The 20,587-nt window shown below is 50.1% G+C and overlaps 2 protein-coding genes across 4 annotated transcripts in view; one reads left to right on the forward strand and one right to left on the reverse strand.

The window, feature by feature from the left end:
• The window catches only part of LOC310744962 (uncharacterized protein), a gene marked incomplete at its 5' end in the record, with an annotated part of 87,831 nt that extends 81,638 nt beyond the window's left edge, over positions 1–6,193 (reverse strand). The window contains one exon of one of the 2 annotated variants that reach the window (XM_083577093.1): positions 2,185–6,193. In XM_083577093.1, coding sequence (XP_083433219.1) covers positions 5,120–6,193 — 1,074 coding nt within the window. In that variant the 3' untranslated portion in view covers positions 2,185–5,119. The remainder of the gene's footprint in view (positions 1–2,184) is intronic. The other variant, XM_083577094.1, reaches the window with a different exon arrangement.
• Positions 6,194–6,656: 463 nt separating this feature from the next.
• On the forward strand, positions 6,657–16,820 carry NR2F1 (nuclear receptor subfamily 2 group F member 1; the record flags this gene model as incomplete). Of its 2 annotated transcripts, none has more annotated exons than XM_083577064.1 (3): positions 6,657–7,089; positions 9,827–10,354; positions 16,037–16,820. In XM_083577064.1, 3 exons carry the CDS (start codon positions 6,657–6,659, stop codon positions 16,315–16,317), a joined length of 1,242 nt encoding a protein of 413 aa, XP_083433190.1. In that variant the 3' UTR covers positions 16,318–16,820. The 2 variants fall into 2 exon arrangements, with proteins under 2 accessions (XP_083433190.1, XP_083433191.1); XM_083577065.1 differs by lacking the exon at positions 6,657–7,089 and adding an exon at positions 7,984–9,406.
• Between the last annotated feature and the right edge of the window lie 3,767 nt (positions 16,821–20,587).

The raw sequence follows: 20,587 nt of genomic DNA on the forward strand, positions 1-20,587 counted from the left end.
TACTGCATTGAAAAACCACACATACGCCATACACTTGATTTTTGCAAAGGAATCGGGCCTTTGAATTTAAAAAAGCAAAGGTTACAGCAAGCGGATAAATATTTCTGGGTACAGATCATTTCCATCCCCCAGCTAGGCTTTGCTATTACCTTCTCTTCAGCCCATATTTGGTTTGGGTGTTTTACGGAGGGAGGAGGTTTCGTTTTTTAAATGCCCCCCCCCCGGTTCCAGGAAAAGTTCTGACAGACACAACGTTTTCCTCTGGTCCAGTGAAGATGGGTGTCTCCGAAAACAACCCCAGAGAGGACAGCATTTCTTTTCTGAACCCACAAAGTGACTGTAAGTCCCACCATTTCAAATGAACAGAGGTTACTTCTATGTAAGTGTGCTGTGGCTCGTGGTCTTAAGCTCAGCCTGTCTGCATCTCTGTTCTCCCATAAAATGACCTTATCAGATTACAAAGCCTTGGCTGAAACATCGAAAGAGGAATCCTGGTTGGCCCCACGCAGGAAAAAACAAAACCCCTTAAGCGGAGCCCGTGCATTACTTCCAGAATATTACAACCTCGTTGAACATAACTGATCTGCTTTATTCTACCACCATCCCAGTTCGCACGCCTATTGAACACCATGGATGCGCCTTATTTTAAATTCTTCACACACACCCTCGCTGGTTTGCATCTGAAAATGCCATTCGGCTGTCCTGATATTTGAAGTTCAACCGGTTTAGCAACTCCCCTCTGCTTAACCAATTTGCCCATTGCGGCCCAAGATGGGATTCTAAACACAGATAAGAGACGCGGAAAACCTATGCGATTTCCATGTAAATATGGTTAGGGCAACATTGGGGTTGGCAGTCTTGAGGAAGTTAGAGCTCGCTTCTATTTTTCGGGGCATACTTTAGGCACCGCAAGAAGCTGGCGGGGAAAGCCGGATTTTCCCAATTAATTACATTGTGGCCACATTACTTTTCTTTATTTCCTTTTGCTCTCGGAGAGAGAGGAAAGTGAGCGTTTGAGAGGGAGGGAGAAATTGACAAAGGATTTCTATATTTGAGCCAGCTTCTTTTGGAGAGGTTAAGGATCCCCGCTTGCAATGAAGGATCCATTCATTTATCGCGGCCTGAATTCTTACCCATTTCCCATTCAAAGACCCAGCCAGATCCCTAAAAGATGGGATTTCCTGAAGGACTCATAAAATTGGCTAGGCTTCGCTCTATTTTCGCTGAATAAAAGCAGAGATTGAGTGGGTTCTGTTTTATACCTATTCTAAGAGAAATGTGGTATCCTTAGGGACAGCAAAGGCAATCTTGGAGTGGGGGAGACAGAACATAATCGGAATTAAGGGTGGGTTTTGTAATTATTTTTAATGGGCCTTTCCTTGTCATAAAGGTCTTTCTGTCTCCCCCTCTCTCTCGTTCGGTGGATCTCCCTGTTGTCCCTTTAATCTGTTGACACTCCCCACCACCACCCTAGATAAACAGGCTGCCATCGATCTTTTCATTAGGTGATCAAATAACAAACAGAGCAGGTGAAAGACAACAGCATTAGCACGCTGACACTCGTCTGCAATCCCTCTTTAGGGGATGAAAAGTCCTGGCATAAACACTCAGCCCCACTGAATGGATCTGTTCACCTCTTCCTTAAGCCTACCTAGGCAATAGGAGGACTATGGGATTCAGCTCTGGATCTGGACAAGTCGATCCCTGCTCATTCCCATCTGAGGTTGTTCCCGGAGGCAGCTGGTCCCATGATCTTAAGGACTGGGGATGGGGGGTTCCACAACATTGTTCAAACAAAAATTATTATTTTTTGCTACCTCTGCTTCTGCTTCCTAACTTCTTACATCTCTCTCTCTCTCCCTCTTCTCCGCCCCCCCCCCGCCCCCATCCCTGCCGCCTCTCCTTCAGATGAAATCTGGCGGGGAAATCCCAGCCAGGCCTGAACTGGGAGCCTTTTCAGGGTCTCCGACAAAGCAGGCGAGATGGTGGAGGAAAGCGGAGAAGGAGCGTAGGTGGGGGGTGGTTTGTTTTTTTTTATTAAAAAAGTTACATTGCCCAAGTGGAACTCTATCAGAAGAGGATGGGGTGGGGATGAGAGATCCCAACTCCCTGCTGCCGGATGCTGCTTTACAGCGTCTAAAAACCCACCAGAAACACACGTTACAGAAAGCAAAAGCTACTTGCCTTGGCCAGCGGAGGTTCTGCTAGTTGCTGGTGGAAGCGATCCGGACTCCGACGAAACCTTGTCAAGAAGCTGGTGCTTCTCTGTGCACCTTCTCCCGGGCTTTCTTTCTCTCTCCCCTTCTCCCTCCCTCTTCTCTCTCTCTCTCTCTCTTTTGCTCTGCCTCTTTTTTCCCCCTCTCTCCCTCCCTGTCTCTCCATAGTCCGGAGAGTAAAACCTTAGATGATATACATACAGAGCTGGGGTGTGTGTGTGTGTGTGTGTGTGTGTGTGTGTGTGTGTGTGTGATTTAATCTTATTCGTTTCACCTTTTCAGTGACCACCAGAAGACAGGACCGAGAGTTTATTGGGAAAGAAAAGAGAGGCGAGGAGGCAGGCGAGAGAGAGCCCACTGTTGCATAGTCAATAACATCCTTTTTATCAATGCAATCTACAATAGGGACGGCTTGGCAGGAAAAACTGATGCGGAGGGTGGGGGGAGGGAGGGAGAAAACCACCCTTCATTATTTCACCACCAAATCGCAAACCGTGTCTTCGGGTGCGGGACTCTCCTCTCTAACTGGTGCCTAATATTTTTACAACCTGAGAAGGGACGCACACAACTCTCTCTTTCTCGCCCTAGGCTCCAGTGCGCTGCGGTGTTTTGGAATAGCCCCCGCCCGCCCGCCCGCCAACCCCGGCTCTCTGCCGGTGTGGAAACTTTGATGGAAGTTGAGAAAACAAGGAAAATAAGGAGAAGTCAGGAGGAGCAGAAGATCTAGAAGCTAATGGAGAAATATTCCAATGGGAAGGATTACTCCCCATAGAAACATGCAGGCAGGGGACAAATATTAAGGGAAAGAGCCATTCAGATATTCTCGCGTCCCTTTCTGCTCCTTCATCGGAGGCGCAAGCTTTTTATTTATTTTTTAACTACACAAGGAAGGGGGGAGCTAAACAAACTGTAGTTTCACCGCTTTCTTCCTGTCCGCTAGATGGCAGCACGAACCAGCGATTCTTCTAGGACTGGCGAAGGGGAATTTGTGTCGTCGTCGCGCCCCCCCCCCACTACCCGGTTCCCAGAATACACTTCTCCAAACTCACATTCTCTCTCTCTCTCTCTCTCTCTCTCTCTCTCTCTCTCTCTCACTTGAACTTTCCTTTACAGGCATTGATCCTTTCATAAAGACGGCAAAACCGATCACTTACTTACGTTATCCATTAATCATTACTGAGGCTGTTTAAAAACATTCGCGAAAACAAAACACAAGGAGGACAGACAAGTTAATTTAATATATGTATCTATATATTAATAGTAAACAATAAATAAAAATAATGGGAGTTGGAGTGGAACCTCCATGTGAAATGGGGTTGTCGATTTCTGACCGGTCATATTGCGACGGGAATGAAATCTATTCTAAAAAAAATTACTAAATCCTGGAGAATATTTAAAGTGAGGGGGAACAGGCAGCGAGGTGGGAGGGGGAGACAGGGGGCTGCTGATGAACTGGAATATATGGGACCATAAATGTATTTTTTAAATACTCACAGTCCTTATGGACTCTCCTTAGCCATCTCCTTGCAGCCATTAAACAATGGAATCCAGTCCAAGTATCGTAATTCCTAATCAGGGTTATTTTTGGAAGGAAGGAAGACCGGAGGGGGGGGCGAAATATCCCAAAGAGAAATCTGATCATTAAAAAAAAAAACTTTTCAGAATGAGCCAAAATAATTTCCTTTAAATTCCCCTTTCCCCCTATCGCAATGCATCTCTTCCCCGCCCGCCCCCCTTTCTTTTGTCGTGCGTATGTGTCTGTGTGTGTGACCATAGACGACCCATACTAATCAGGTCTCAAAGTAAATAGCAGAGCAGGGCGATCTCAATGTAAATTGTGCTTGTCAGAAGAATCCCCCTCCCTTTCTCTCTCTCTCTCTCTCTCTCTCTCTCTCTCTCTCTCTCTCGCCCCCTCCCTTCCCTCTCCTTTCCTCCCCCCTCCCTCCTTCCCATCTCAGTCAGTAGGTAGCAAAGAATAAAGGCGGAGGGGGGGGGAGCGAGAGAGAGAGGAGATCTCAGCCAATGGAGTGAAGGAGGCTTGGCTAACCTTAGCCTCCCATTTTCTCTCCCCCCAATTCAGGGCTCTGACCAGTCAGTCGCCTTTGATTATCAGTTGCCAGCAGCCCCTCTCTTGGCTCCTTGACATGAGCTCCATATAAGGCAGCGATCTCCATAGAAACGTGTCAGTTTCAATAGTAGTGTCAAAGTTCACTATATACAGACATTCGCGCAGATCCCCCTTTCGGAAACATTGCTCTGCTAGTCTTCCCGTTTAAACGCATTCATTTTTTGGTTCTCTCTCTCTCTCTCTCTCTCTCTCTCTCTCCTCTCTCTCTCTCTCTCCCTCTCTCTCTCTCCTTTCTTGCATATTCTATTAGTTGAAGGCTGGTTTTTTTTTCTCTTTATCTCCTTCTCTCTCCACTCCTTTTCTCCTTTTCCTGGTGCCTCTCGCTTCCTTCCTTCATGAGACCAGAGAGAGGGAAAACTTAAAAGAAAGGGGAAAGACCGCAAAAGAAAAAGAGCAAAAAGAAAGAAAGAAAGAAAAAAGAAAGAAAGAGGGGCGCCTTTTGAACATCTTCATATCTTCAATTTTTAAACACTTTTTTATTGTTATTTTGGGGGAGGGTTTTGTTCTTGGCTGCGGAGGTTTGTTTTCTTTTTCTTTTTCTCCTCCGAAATTTACTTTAAAAAGAAAAGAAAAAAAGAAGAAGAAAAATAAGAAGGTGGTTTTTTTTTCCTCCTTTCCTTCCCCTTCCTCTTGGGCGATCTCCAGTGATTATTGTCAGCAGCACGGAAGAAGAAAGAAGGCGAGGAGAGAAGGAGCTGCCGCGCGAGCGAGCGAGGAAGGCGCCAGGAGGAGAGCAAGCCGGAGAAGCAGGAGAAGGGGCTTTTATTTATTCGACCTACTTTGGATCTCTCTCTCGCCTTTCGGCTTTTCCCCTCCCCTCGGCGCGCGGCTGACATTCGCTCCGCTTCTGCTCTCTCCGTGTTCGCCTTTCGCTCCGCCACTTGGCTGGGGATCCTCGGTCTGCCGCGCCTGGGCGAAGTCGAGGGCGCTGCTGGGGCTTCTCCTTTGTATCTTCCCCAGCGAAATTGACGAGGGAGAGAGGCAGAGAGAAAGAGAGAAAGCGGCGCGCACGGAGAAAGAGAGACACAGCTAAAGAGAGAGAGCCCGGCGGCAAAGCAGCGGCGGCGGCCGGAGCCCAGAACAACGGCGGCGTCGGCGGCGAGAGACCCCCAAAGTGTCTCGTCCAGTCTCCTCTCGCGTCCTCCTCGGCGTCGTCGCCCTCGGGCTGGTCGGCGGAGCTTCCCGAAGCGCCTTTCCTGCATGGCTGACGCGCTGCCTCGGACTTGGCCCCCGGACACCCGCGCGCCCTGAGCGGCAGCCGCGCCTCGGCTCCCCGTGCGCCTTTGCCGGCCTCCCTGCGCGCCGACGGGCGCGATCCAGCGGCGGCTCTCCCGGCCGGGCCCCAGCGGCTTCGGCGGCGAGCAGTGGCGGCGACGGAGGCGGCCGCAGCCCCGGCAGAGAGACCAGCTTCTTCACCAGCAGCAGCGGCGGCGGCAGGAGCAGCTTCGGCAGCGGCGGCGGCGGCAGCGGCAGCAGCATCGCGCGGCTCCCGGCTCCTTCCTTGCTGCTGCTGCCTCTTTCGTGTCGGCCGGCCGGCCGGGCGCGCCGCTAGCCCGCCGCGGACGGTGCGGGGCTGGCTGGCCCGGCAGGGTGTCCGGCGAGCCGGTCGCCTCCTCTTCCTCCCTTTCCTCCTCCTCCTCCTCCTCCTCCTGCTTCTTCCCCCCGTCGCCCTCTCCTCCCTCTCATCCCCAGGGTCACCCTCCTGAATGCCTCTCCCGACAGCCCGCTTCGCCCTGGCTGCTTTTGCAACTTGAAAAGGGACACGTTTCTGGGGGGGAGGGAGGGAAGGGACTGAGAGAAGAAGCAGGAGGAGGAGGAGGAAGAGAAGAAGAAGAGCGGGGGACACCATCCTGCTAGACGGGGGGGTGGGGGTTAAACCCTCTGGAATTCCATTGTCTCCCCCCTTGCCAAAAGAAAAGAAAAGAAAAAGAAGCCACTCCACATTAGAGAGAGGGAAAGAGAGAGAGAGAGGAAGGAAGGAAGCAGGGAAGGAGGGAAGGAAGGAAGGAAGGAGGGGGCAGGGCAGCAGAAAGAAGCAGAAAAAGATCGGCAGCGGGAGCAGCGGAGAGGCGGCGGCAGCCACAGCAGCAACAGCCGCGGAGAGGCGGGAGGAGCCCCGATCCCTCGCCTCTGCCCCCCCCCCCGCGACAAACCCAGGCAGCCGCCCTTCTTTCCCCCCTTACCCTACCCCACCCCCCTTCCCCACCCCGACCCCGACCCCCCACCCCTCCTCCTCTCCCGGCCTCTTCTCCGGCAGCCCACCATCACCACCAGGCACCCCCCCTCTTTTTTTTCCTCCGTGGGCCCGAGATATGGCAATGGTAGTTAGCAGCTGGCGAGATGCGCAAGAGGACGTGGCCGGGGGCGGCCCCACCGGAGCAGCTCAGCCGGGCCGGGACCCGCAGCAAGGGGCCTCGGCGGCCCCCCACACGCCGCAGACGCCCAGCCAGCCGGGCGCGCCGTCCACGCCGGGCGACAAGGGGCAGCAGCAGCAGGGATCGGGCCAGAGCCAGCAGCAGCAGCAGCAGCACATCGAGTGCGTGGTTTGCGGCGACAAGTCCAGCGGCAAGCACTATGGGCAGTTCACCTGCGAGGGCTGCAAAAGTTTCTTCAAGCGAAGCGTCCGCAGGAACTTAACGTACACTTGCCGGGCCAACCGGAACTGTCCCATCGACCAGCACCACCGCAACCAGTGCCAGTACTGCCGCCTCAAGAAGTGCCTCAAAGTGGGCATGAGGCGGGAAGGTGAATATTATTTCTTCCCTATTCGGATCCGGATTGTTTGTGTGTGTGTCCAGGGCAGGTTGGGAGGAGGAGGAGGGAGAGAAGGCTGGTACCCCCTCCCTCTCCTCCGAGCATCCCCCTCCCCACCAGACAAACAGACACACTTTCGCAACCACTACACTTGCTTCCTTTAGAGATGCCTAATGTTGCAATTTCTCTTACTCCACCACCGATTGAATGGTGTCTATTCCTGGGTTGGGGGCTCTCTCCTTTCTTGGCTCGGAGCTGGTGGGGGCAGGCAGAGAGAGGGAGGGAGAGACCCTTCTTTCAGGCTCCCTTTCCTCTCTTCGTTATTTCGCCCCATTAGAAAGATGGGGGGAGCGAGGAAAGAGAAAGCACAACAGTTCACGTTAGATCCTTCCCCCACCACAACCCTGGCCTCAAAGCTGAAAGAGACGTGTGTTGTGTGTAAGTTTGTTTGTTTGTTTTAAAATCATAATAATATATATATATTTTAAAAATTGAAGAGCCAGTGGTGTTTAAATCGCTCTGTTTGTGTGGCTGCTTCCTTGCACCTTCGCTCTCTGCTAGGCGATCCCACCTCGCCAAATCCGGCCTTGTTTGGACTCCCTCGTGCTTTCAAAGGAAGTTTGTGAACGATCACTGCTTTTACAGTTCTGTCATTTCCCACCCCGTGTGCATGCTGCTTGTTTTATTTCTCCATCAGACGCCATCGTCGCTTTATACTGCATCCCAATGATACTGGTTCTTATTAGTCTTATTATTTTTAAGCATAGCCTGCCTTTGGAATGTGGTGCTTATTTGAAAAGGAATACCTCCAGTGTTATAATGGTACTTTCTGTGTGTGTGTGTGTGTGTGTGTGTGTGTGTGTGTGTGTGTGTGTTAGTTCCGAGAGAGAGAGAGAGATCTATATTTATATGAATGAAAGGAGTAGTTATTATATGTATTTGTATGTGTGGGGGGTGTATGTGTGTGCTTGTGTATATATAGCAAGAGCGATTTACTGCGGCGGTGTTTTTGGTCTCCACACACATACTTGTATAGATATATACACACACAATATTTAGCTGTTTGATGCTGAAAATTCAGCCTCGTGACCCTATTTAAAGAGGTCCTTGGGAGTCAAATGAGCCAAACACTTTCGGCAATGGAAATGGCTTGAAAATAATAGAAAAAATAAAAAATAAAGCACATCTCTCCCGTGTGCCACAAGGAAAGAATGGAAATCCTTTTAAAACGGGCCACTGATGACTTCATTTAGGAGTTCCGGAGAGCTGTTGTCAGGATAGGGGTCTCGGGGAAAAATGTATATATCGAGAGCGAGGGGGAGCATAGGGATATATATGTATAGCAGCTAACAGCCCTCTCACAGCCTTTGCATTTAATTGAAACACAGAACTGCCAGGTTTGGAAGTATAATTTGCAGAGGGAGGAGGGAGGAAAGGGGGATTCTGACAGCTCGATGGGAATATTAGATTTTTTTTTCCCCCATCAAAAGTATGATTAACAACAGGAAACCCTGAAGAAAATAACTCTTCCTGTGAAACAGAAAATATTAATTTTCTGCGCCTAAGAAATAACTCTCAGTTGTCCTCTCTTTGCTCTAAGTTACCTTTGTTTACATGCCAGGAGTGTGAATTGCTGATCCAGATTAAGCAGACCTGGACACACACGCGCGCGCACACACAAACTTTGCTCAGCTTCGGAAACTCCAAGCATGCTCGCGTTTGGGGCTGGGGTAGTTAATGAATTCCGTGAGTTTGTGTGCCCGGCGCGTCTCTTTTTGCACAGTTGCAAACGTGTGTTTTCACTGGCCAGATCGCGGGCATATATTTCCCACCCTCCTTTAATTTTCATTTTCATGCATCTGCAACCACGCAGACAATAATTCGCCCTTCTCCCCACATTCATGTTCGGCTTCCGTAAATCGAAATCTTCATTTTGACCTCCTTTTTAATAACAATAACAGCAGTCAAACCTTTCCTTTCCCCCCCTCCCTGTCCTCCTCCAACCAGGGAGAAAGAACTCTGCTGCAAACAGGAGAGAAGCTTCCTCAGCTAAACCTGGGAACTGTTTAGGGAGAAGGCGCGGGGGTAGCTCTCCCACCCCTCACCTCACCTCACCCCACCCCACCCCCACTCCAAGCACTTTTGCAAGCCTATTTGCTGAGTGGGACTCCGGACTGGCAAATAAAGCGGGGAGCCTGCGCGGGATGGCCTTTCCGGATTCCCAATCCTCGGAGCGCTAAATCGGCCGAGAGGTGACCAAGGATGGCTACCTGGCTATCAGGCAAGGCTAGGAGGGAGCAACTTGGAGGTGGGCCCTGACTTTGGAGAGTTCTTTCGGGGACTGCATCATCATCATCATCATCATCACTATTTTCATCATTCCTCTTATTATTATTACTATTACCACAAAGAGAATGACAGTCTTGTAAGGCAGTATACATGTCCCCATTTGCACAACAATGCAAGCTGAGGTGGGTGGGGGGAACAGCCTTGCATTGTGCGTGTTTGCCACCCTCCCGGCCGGATTTGTGCGTGTCTGTGTGAGAGAAAGAACCGACGCCTGTGTGTGTGTCTGTGCGCCTGTGTACGCGCTGTGTGCGCGCGTTGCTGTGGGAAGAAGGCTCCGCTTTGTTGCGCGGCGGCGGCGGCGGCTAGCGGGCTGGGTTTCGCCAAGGCTGCTGGATGCACATTTCCTCTCCTTTTCTCTCTCTCTCCCTCTTTTCGTCAGCGGTTCAGCGAGGAAGGATGCCTCCGAGCCAGCCGAACCCGGGCCAGTACGCGCTGACCAACGGCGACCCGCTGAACGGCCACTGCTACCTGTCGGGCTACATCTCGCTGCTGCTGCGCGCCGAGCCTTACCCGACGTCCCGCTACGGCAGCCAGTGCATGCAGCCCAACAACATCATGGGCATCGAGAACATCTGCGAGCTGGCGGCGCGGCTGCTCTTCAGCGCCGTCGAGTGGGCCCGCAACATCCCCTTCTTCCCGGACCTGCAGATCACCGACCAGGTGGCCCTGCTGCGCCTCACCTGGAGCGAGCTCTTCGTCCTCAACGCGGCCCAGTGCTCCATGCCCCTGCACGTGGCGCCCCTCTTGGCCGCCGCAGGCCTCCACGCCTCGCCCATGTCCGCAGACCGCGTGGTGGCCTTCATGGACCACATCCGCATCTTCCAGGAGCAAGTGGAGAAGCTCAAGGCCCTGCACGTCGACTCGGCCGAGTACAGCTGCCTCAAAGCCATCGTCCTCTTCACGTCAGGTCAGTGGAGTGGCGGGAGGGAACGGGGGGGCGTGTTAGGGGGGGTGAGCAGCAACACCAGGGGAGCACGGCTAGGCAAGCCCAGGCACCTTCCTCTCCAAGCAGATCGGCCTCCTGGTTTGGGGATAGTCCCCCGGGATAGTCTGGAGCAAGGAAAGGCGCGCAGGGCCTGCTGAGGCCAAACCTGCCAGCCTGCTGCAGAAGGTTTGTGCAGTAGACGCACCAGAGCCTCATCCAAATTCACTTTGCGTTGGGAAAACGAATCCCTGCCTTCCCCGCAGCCCGGCTGCAGCTTCCTCCTGCGCTCCCAGTCTTCTTAAGCATTCGTTGGATTGTTCCCCTTAGGCAGGCGGGTGGCTTTGGCAGCTTCCGGTAGGCCTTGGGTGAAATCGACTACCGTAACTCGAAGGTGTAGCGTTGTGTTCATTGTAGAAGGTGGCATTCGGCCTCAGGTGGGGGAGAGGGGGGTGCGGTAGGAGCATAAATTCCCCACACCCTTTCCTCGTGCGTTTGTGTGTTTATTTGTTTGTGGAAGGGTGGAGAGAGTGGTTAGGCCTCGCTGAAAGGGCTTCTCGCCAGAACTTGTTCCAATAAGGCAGGCAGGAGCACAAATAAATCATAAATAATACTGCTTTATTGCTGCCTGATCCCCCCCACCCCCACCCTTATCGGAAGCCATTCATATTTGCAGTTGCTGTGGTTAGTGACGCTCGTAAAAATGGATTCGAGCGCCAGAAAAGGACTTACTTCCCTCCTTGAAAATAAAGGAAATAAGACCCAGCCTGAGGCTTTAGAGTACCAGCCTGCAGATGCATTTCCTCCCTCCCTTCTTCTTCTTATTTTTTTTAAACAATGCAAAACCACGCAAACACTGGGAAATGTAACAGATTGCCTGCAAAAATATCAAATTAAGGGTAGGCGGGGGTAACGTGCATGTTAGCAATTTTGCTTATGATAGATGGTTCAAATTAACTTTGCAGGAGAGTGCATTAACGTCGCCTTTGAAGTGCTCCGGTTGGAGCCTATAAGAATACAAGACATCCTTTATTATTGTAACCTGTGGGAGAGACATATATACACATCAACCTGCAAGGAATAAGGAACAAAGACAAGGGGGAACTTGGCGGAGCCGTTTGGGACGGGCGGGGGCGTTGTATTTGCGAGGGTGGAGGGGTGCGGCGCTAGTCTGTTCACCGAGCACTTTTTGCAAAACTTTTCATATATATATATATATATATATATATATATATATATATATATATATATTCTTCAGGATCTTATACCATTAAATCCGCCACCCACCCCTAACCCCGTTTAAAAGTGGCCCGAGAAAATATACAAAGCTTTTTGGAAAACAAAGCTGTTTCCGAGGTCTGGCTGGAGGGGAGAAACCCATCAATATTTGTTGCCTTTCATGCATGAGAAATAGTATTTACATTGTAGTCAAATGACTCTTAAATTTGCACAATATTGTAATGTAGCAAATGTAGTATTAATATCGATTTGAACATCGGATAATTTATTTAGACAGGGGGATCTCATTGGTATGCGTGGTGCTGGTAGACATGGACTGTGACTGCCCCCCCATGTTCTTCAGGCTGCAAATGCAGGCCAGAGCGAGGGTGGAAAAAGGCCGGGCTCTTTTTTCGCAGAGAATCAAGTACAGGTCTTAAAACAAGTGGGGGACATTTACTGAACAGCCGCAGAGACGTTGGGGTGCGTTTTATCTTCAGGAGCCTTGCCTGACGGAAACGTGTTTTTCAGAACTGACAAAAAGAGACCCTGGTGGCATTTTTCAGGGTGATTTAACTGGAGGGTCTTCCCGCAGCCCCTCGTTCTTTTTTGTTAACTCGTTTATTCATTGGGTGGGGGGGTCGGTTAGATCTAAACTGGGCGGGAATAGCCCGGCCATTTGGAAAATGCAGCTTTTAGGCCGCAGCGTTAAAGAAAGAGGGCGGCCTGCTTTATTGACTTCACCGCCAAAAGCCCTTGCCTAAAAGGTTTGACCCCCCCCCGCCCCCTCGAAAGGCGCTTTCTTCCTCTTTTCTCAAATCCAGGATGGCTTAGAATACTGCTAGCTGTATCTGCTATATTTATGTGTGTCCATATATTTTGATGGTACACAATGCAACATTTTTTTAATCGAGGCAGTGCAAATTGGCGACATCCCAATATAAGCTGAAATAATAATAGCATTTTCTAGCACTCGGATGGGGTGGAAGCCCCAATGGCGGAGACACAGAATTCCCACTCTAGTTATGTCCTGTCTTCCTCCTCCTCCTCCTCCTCTCTCAAACGCCGCCACTTCTACCCCCTACACCCATTTCCACTTGGGCCTGATCTTGTTTTGATTGCTAGCCAGAAGGTAATTGATGGCCCGGCTTTCGCCAAGTCCTCCAACTTTTTAAGGAAACTTTGATGGATGGAAAAGACATTTTTAGCCACCTGGTCCCAGGGGCTTTAACTCAACAACCTGATCCCAAACGTAAAATGCTTCCAGATCACTGGTGTTTAAGATCAGCAGGGGTCACTGGCTTGGAAGTTATTCTAGTTTCTTGCTTGCCTCTTCTTCTTCTTCCTCCACCACCTCCTGTCCATTTGGGTTCCGGATATTATTTTCCATCCACAAAAGTTTGGAGCCTGTCCCAGGAAGGAGCATTGTGTTGAAAGTAGCGCTGGTTGATTTGTTGTTTTCCCACACAGAGAGATATGCAAACTCCATTAAAGAATTGCCTTTCTAATTCTGACACCACCCCGCACTTCGATATATAAAATCTCCCACGGAGGGGCCAGGTTAGATAAGATCAGCTCAATAAATCTATCTCCTGCGCCATAAGAACTTTGATTTCTCGTTATATGCGAGCTGATTACGTCTATATTTTCTGAGCACTAAACTCTCCTGGATGCGTTACATGAAATACATTCCCTGTACTACAAAGGCCCAGGTTGGCGTGTGCTGAACAGTAATGATTATTTATTTACATCATTTCTTCGCCATAGACTGGAGGAAGAAATATTGAGAAATAATGACTGCAGGAAGAAATATGATCATCTTAAAAAGTGGGACACGCACAATTTCCACCCAAATCCACCCTTCTCCCGTCCCAGCCCGCCCCCTTCATCCTTGCTGAGATGTAATTCACAGAAGGTGAATATGCATCGCTTTCCCTTCTTTGGTCTATTTCATCTTAACTCAATCAGCTAATCGATCAGATAGCATAGATTGTTTAATTAATTTTCAGATCCTCTTGCTTCGCGGTGGAGATTGAAAGCATCCCCCGATCCTAGCGGTATTTGTTTGAAATGTAGAGGGGGGGAGATGAGTCCCTCTGAGCTGGCTGGTGTTTCGAGTAAGGGGGTGCGGAATAAAATCCAAGCGTGCCTCTCATATATACCTGAGAGGACCTTTCTTTCTTTTTTTATAATAAAAAATGAGAGACAGGCTGAAGAAGCTATCTGATAGAAGATGCACTGGAAATACGACAGGAGAATCTCCCTTCTATCTGGTCTGTGCCTTTTCTCAAAGATCCGGTGGTGGTCTTTGCGCCGGAGGTGAAAGACGGGATAAATATTTCACCCCCTCCCTAAGGAATGGGACCTCCCAGATAAATGTGAGGAAGAGGCAATCAGGCCCTGAAGTCCTGCCGTGTTTAAAAGTTGGGTAGAAACCTTTCGCCTGAGTGGACGAGTATCAATACAAGGCAAATAGCAAAGGAGAAGTTAGCTGGTGATCTCTAGCAATCCCCGTCCGAGGAGGCCAGGGACTCTCTCTGCTATGGACCACGAAGAAGGGCAGGCCTCCGCTGTTGGGTGCGTGTGGGTTGCAAGTTGGCTCCCTCCTCGCCCCCCCCTTTAGATGTTGCAAATGATCACTGCATTTAAGGCAAAAGTAGAAATTAGCACAACAGTCAGGCGTAGGTAATTGCAGATCTAAGCGCTCCTTAGGCCGTGGCTGGGGTCATGGGGGTCTTTTCCTCAGAAGAGCCAGAATTACAGCTTGGTTGCTCTCTGTTTTCGCTGGAGGCCAGAGGCCTGGAGATGAAGGTGTTTGACATGCTTTTTTTAAAAGCCACTTTTGAAAACTAGGGAGAGGGATACCCCACCCCGCAAGTTCAACAACAACAACAACGAAATCCACTTGCCACTGTTCCCCCTTTTTAATGGATTGCTATGATGAATAAATATGGAGCGCCTTTGCAGGGTCATCCTTATTTTACATGGGCAATTTCGTGAATTCCTTTTGGGGGCCATTACTCTGCGATTAATTCTTATATAGATTTCTATATTAGCAGAGGCCGCCTTTGATCTGCGCTAAACCGTCCTGCTAGCTGACGGCCGCCTTGTGATCCGGGTGTTTTGAAATATTTATTATTAATATAAGAAAAACAGGCCGGGGGTGGGAGGAGGAAGAGGCGGCCTGCGGATGCTTGAGCTCAAAGAACCCACCGCCTCGGTGTGTGGGGGGGGGGGACTTCCTCTCTCCCTCCCCCAAAATACTACGTGGTGTCTGTGTGTGCGTTTAGGCAGGGGAGCGGGGGTCTGAATAGTCCTTAACACTTTCTGCTAGGACTTCTAAGACAGAGGGAGAAATATCTGGCGAGGGAGTTGGATGTCCTTCCTCTTACTGCGCCTTTTGCTGGCTGTGCCAGATGCCCGGGATCTCGGGGTCCTGAGCGCCAGAGCTGGGCCTCCTGCCTTGCTCTCTGGCGAGCTTGATCGAGCCTTAGCGGCAGCCGCAGCAGCTCCAGCGAGGCAGCCGGCGCAGCAGCTTTGTGCGTGCGAGCGAGGGCGAGAGCAGCTGCAGACAGACGGCTGCTTAGCACGCAGGATTGGGGTGCGGAAGGGGGGCAGCTTGGCGGGGCTGGAAGAGGCAGCCCGGACCGAGCCGTCTTCCCGGCGATGATTATATAGCTTACAGAGATGTGACCAATTTTCAATTACTCGATCCGAGAGATCCCCAGACAAAGCAGGGCCTCCCCTTCTCCCTCTCTCTCTCCCCCCCCCCCCAAGATCGGAAATGGAAGCGCGGCCGCCTTTCGTGCGAGCGACTCCAAATCCTCGCCTGGCTTTCTTGCACGCGCGCGCCTGGCCCGGTTTCTTGCACCCCGAAGCCCTTTTCCTTTAGCTGAGGACGAGGCTGCGTGTGCTTGTCTTGGGCGGGGTGGGGGTGGGGAGGCTGGAGGGAGGAGAGAGAGAGAGAGAAAGTACTTGGGAGAAACGCAATCCCTCCCGGCTGGCTGTATCTGCGTGTCTGTCTGTCTGTCTGTCTGTCTGTCTGTCTTGGGAGATGGTATATGTCAATGGGATGTAACAATAGGATTCAGCAGCCGAGGCCTCCGTCCTTTCCTGGCTGATGGGGGGGGGGCAGGTTGCTGGCTGGCTGGGGAAAGATGGCTCCGGCTCCCCTCCCGGCTGCCTTTCCGCGTCTTCCATTATTTATTTGCAAGGTGGAGGAAGCTGCACAAAGAGAGGGGGGGCGGAGGGGGCGTCCGGGGTCGCGGAGGCCGGGTTGCTGCTGCTCCTGCTGCGCTTTTGGGGATGGGGAGAGTGGGGAGAGTTGTGGGCCTTGGTACCTCCCTGGCTAACCGTGTCTCCTCCTCCTCCTCCTCCTCTTCTCCTTCTCCTTCTCCTTCTTCTTCCTCTTCTCCTTCTCCTTGTCCCCCCCCCGGCGCTGCGTGGCAGATGCCTGTGGCCTCTCGGACGCGGCGCACATCGAGAGCCTGCAAGAGAAGTCTCAGTGCGCCCTGGAGGAATACGTGCGGAGCCAGTACCCCAACCAGCCCAGCCGCTTCGGCAAACTGCTCCTCAGGCTGCCTTCGCTGCGCACCGTCTCGTCGTCGGTCATCGAGCAGCTCTTCTTCGTCCGCTTGGTAGGTAAAACCCCCATCGAGACGCTCATTCGAGACATGCTGCTCTCCGGCAGCAGCTTCAACTGGCCTTACATGTCCATCCAGTGTTCATAGAGCACCTCCTGGGCTCCCCCGCTTAGAGACCCTGAGAGGAGGAGGAGGAGGAGGAAGGCCTCCAGCCCAGCCAGAGACCGGCCCAGACAACCACCACCTTGGGGGCGCAGCAGCCGGGTGGGGGGATCCGAGGAGAGAGAGAGGCAGAAAGAAAGGGGGGAGGAGGACAGAGAGAGAGAGATAGGAGCAGCCCCCTCAGACACTGCACGAAAGACTCGCTTAGGATCAGACCCCGGCTGAGAGAGGCGGTGATGATGATGATGATAATGAAGGCGAAATGGACACCTCGTATTTTGTGGAACAAACCATTGACACTGAGATGGGAAACTTTAAACAAAAACCATTTTAAAAAAAGGACCGAAGAGATTAAAACAAAAACTCCCCCCTAAAAAAAGAAGACTAGAACGGATTTCCCTGGATTTATGATGGATGGACTGAGGTGGATCTATCGTCTGTACAGCAAGACAAAACACACAGTTTAAGAGACAGAACAAACAAACAAAAACCTGGAGCCGAATTGAACTGGTGGACGGGGTGAGGGAAAGAGGGAGGGGGACCCAAAGGCGAAACACTTTCCACGAACATTGTTCTTCATTTTGTAAGATATTAGTCTTTATTTTCACTTTTTTTGTAAAATTTAAAACATCGTATGCGCATAAAGGAGGCGAGAGGGGAGGAAAAAAAAACACCACAAGAAACAAACAAGAATTAGGGGAGGGGAAAAAATAACATTTTCCAAATAATTATTAAAAAAACAACAAGGAATTGTTCTGTGTGTATGTATCTATATCTGTTTTGTATTTCTTTCTGGTTCCAAACCAGGCTTCCTGTGATTCTATACTAATAATTTTTTATATAACCCTTTGCTTCTTATATTGAGTGCGATATATGTTGTCGAAGCTGTTCTTCAAGAATTAAAATTGAAGTGAGAATTTAAACAAAAATAAAAGAATTTAGAAAAAAAATAATTACAAAGGCAACCCAAGCGCAACATCCAACACAGATTCCCACGCCAATCCATGAGTTCTTGTTCCTTGAAGCAGACCTAAAGTTTGGGTTTGCGGGTGGTGGGTTTCTTTCCCGCCCCCCCAGGCTTTGTGCCTTATATAAGAGGTCCAAGGTGTGGGGTCTTTGTTCAAAAACAAATAAATACAGTGGTCATGCTGCTGGTCAGGTGCACACACCTCTCAGTATTCCCAAGCTGCCTGGTTTTAATGCGATTCTGGTGACTGATGCTGACGAAATGGAGGTGGGGGGACAGTCAAGAGGAATTCCCTTAGGTTGCAACCCTACGTTCATTTAACTGGGAGGGAGTCCCATTAAACTTCTGCGTGAGCCTACTGGCCTTCTATGAGAATAATCCGGAATAGAAAACAGGGCCAGCCCTACCACTAGATAGAGTAAGGAGGGTGACTCAGGCAGCTGATTTTTAGGTGCCTTGAAAGGACAGTGAATAGTTGTTGTTGTTTTTAATTTATTAGTATTATATTTTTGCTCCCAGCGAGAGGCGTTTGTGCTAGTTGGCTTTTTGTTTTTCTCGTTGGGTTTGCACCTTGGATTAATTGAGAGGCGATCCATTTGCTGTTCTGCCTGTAATGCCTAATAAAGGTAAGGCGAAGTGAACTATTCTGCCTCGGGTGGCGAAATGTCTTTGGCCTGTCCTGAAAGTAAATTTCCACTCCTCTGGAGCGCTGTGTTGCCACGTCTGGACTGAAGCTCTTATTTCCCTTCCCCTCCCCTTACACTTTGTAAAGGTCTCTGTGTCAGGTGCGGGCAATTTCCTCCTGGTGCGGGTCTTTCCTACGGGCTGGTGAGTTTCCCCTGAGTTCTAAAGCCACCCTCAGAGAGAGGGAGGTGTATATGTCTGGTCGTGTGTACTGATCCAAGGACAGGCGTGCGCCCCTATTCCCGTGGGCTCATGGAATCCTAAAGCTGTTAGTCTCCTTCAAATGACTGTCGGAGCAGCTTTCCAAAAACACCCCCCACACACACACACACACATCCCCCCCAACGTACCATTCGTTCTCCGAGTGGAGCCCCTTTTGAAGGTAAAGATTTTCCCAGAGCTTGGAGCTGGTCGCTGCAGATCTCTGTAACAGCTTTCAGTGCATTAATGTTTTATAGGATCTGAGACGGAGCTGTAAGAACACACACTGCCAAGGGAGCTCTTTCTTAACGTATTAATAAAGCCGGATCTTTAAAAATAACATTCGTGTGTGTCTCCCCCTCCATCGCCCCCCGCCTCACATTCTCCAGTTTCTCCCTCGCCCTCCAAACACATCCAGGATGAGGCAGGATTTTCAATTGGAGGAGTCACTGGCACTGTTTTTTCTGTTAATTTGCTGTCTACACTCCCCAGATTTTTTTTTTACTTTTTTATTTTGCATTAACAAGATCCTTCAGCCTAACCCGCTTGGGGTTTTTTAATATTCTAGACGCAGTAGATCCCTGGAGAGAGAGAGAGAGAGAGAGAGAGAGAGAGAGAGAGAGAGAGAGAACGCATTTTCTGTATGGCGGGCACTTACAGCTGCATAATAACATTGCCAGCAGCTACAGTCTATGGACTAGTCAGTTTCAATAGGCAGGCTGTAAGAATGCACATTTTGGCTCTTAACTAGCCAGGACGAGCTCTGAAAAAACCAATGTAACTGCCAAAGCCGGAGGTAGCCCTGTTTTTGCCCAGACCGGGTAGGGAAAGGTCACCTCACGGCCCTGAGGACCAGACAGCCCTTGAAGATTTAGGCCCGGATAGGATTAGGATCCTTGCGAAAAGGCCGCAGAAAGTGTCCTCTTCGCACCAGAAGTAAATCTAAGCGCTGGTATGTTATGCACCCCTGGCGAAACCCGAGTAATGCTTCGTCTTTCCCACCCCACATTCATTTTCGACCTTCTGGGGAACGATGATATTAAATAATATTTTGTAACACAATAATGCCGGGAGTGGAGAAATGCTTCCAGATCTAGACAAGGTGTAGGAAAGGAGGTTGATATTCTGGGCGCATTTTCCTTACTGACGAGCGCAACAAAGCCTGCCAGTTTCCTTTGGGAAGGGTGTTCACTGTTCATATGATGCTTGGTGGAGATTTTCCGTTAGTTTGGCCCAACGATTTAACACGAATTAGGCTGTATAAAGCGCTAAAGAACTAACTGATGTTGTTGGACCCTACCCTACATATTATGATGAATCTGTTAGTCAATCTAAGGCTAAAAACCAATCCTTTCTCACATGGCGTTCTCTACATTAGACATGCCACCCAGTCACGAATCCGTTGCCCTTCTACAGAAATGGATGCTCTGTTGGGATACGCCTTCTTCTAGAGCCTGTTTGAGACCAGAATACTATCTGTCTACCGCTTTGTCATGATTCAACTGTTCCTCTTTGCTGCAGTTACAAGACCTTCAATAATAATAATAATAATAATAATAATAATAATAATAATAATAATACTGGCTAGGTCTCTCCCTCTTTCCCTTGTCTCATACGCACACTCTCTCACACAGGCATCCTAAGCAAACCTCACTCGCTTTTCGAAAGCGTTAGGCCACAATAAGCGTCGCCTTTTGCCTACTCTCAGGGTGGCTGACCTTCTTTTCTCCCACATCCCAGTTAAGTCTTTTCTAGTCAATCTAATTTTGGGGCCTCCTTGGCGATGGAGCTTGAGAATTGCAGAGATCCTAATGTACATAATAATTGTGAAATAATAATAATAAACAACTAGTTCTGCAATGTGGACATGTGGCTGCCTTGAAGTCTTCAGTCGCATTTAAAGAGAACAACCCCCCAAAAGCGGAGGTGCCCTGAGTGAGACGGATTTAGACCCACCACTGATGTTAATGGGACTGCACATTTGGTCAGGAATGTTCATATATAAGAGCGGAATGTAGTGGCCTAAAACGATGTACTTGGAAGCGTCTTGTGTGTGGATCATCATCGCTCGCCCGGAAAGGAAAAGGGGTCTGGCAAGCCAGTTCCACTCCCATCATCTGTGAGGCTTGATTTAAACGTAAGGTGTTTGTGGGTCGCCTTTATGAAATGACTTCAGCCCAACTGGGCAGACGACAGAGCCCTGACAGTTTTTTGACAAGGGAAGAGGGAATGTGTCTCAGGGCTTCACAGCGCTCTGGTTCACCTGCCAACGAATAACAGATTTGTTCCTTTTATAAGAATCTAGGAGCCACATGTGGATGTCTACCAAATTAGGTGAGAGAAGAAGGAAGGAAGGAAGGTAGGAAGGAAGGAGAGAAAGAGAGAGAGAGAGAGAGAGAGAGA

This window comes from Podarcis filfolensis (genome assembly GCF_964270895.1).
Source record: "Podarcis filfolensis genome assembly, chromosome: 11".
Lineage (NCBI taxonomy): Eukaryota > Metazoa > Chordata > Lepidosauria > Squamata > Lacertidae > Podarcis > Podarcis filfolensis.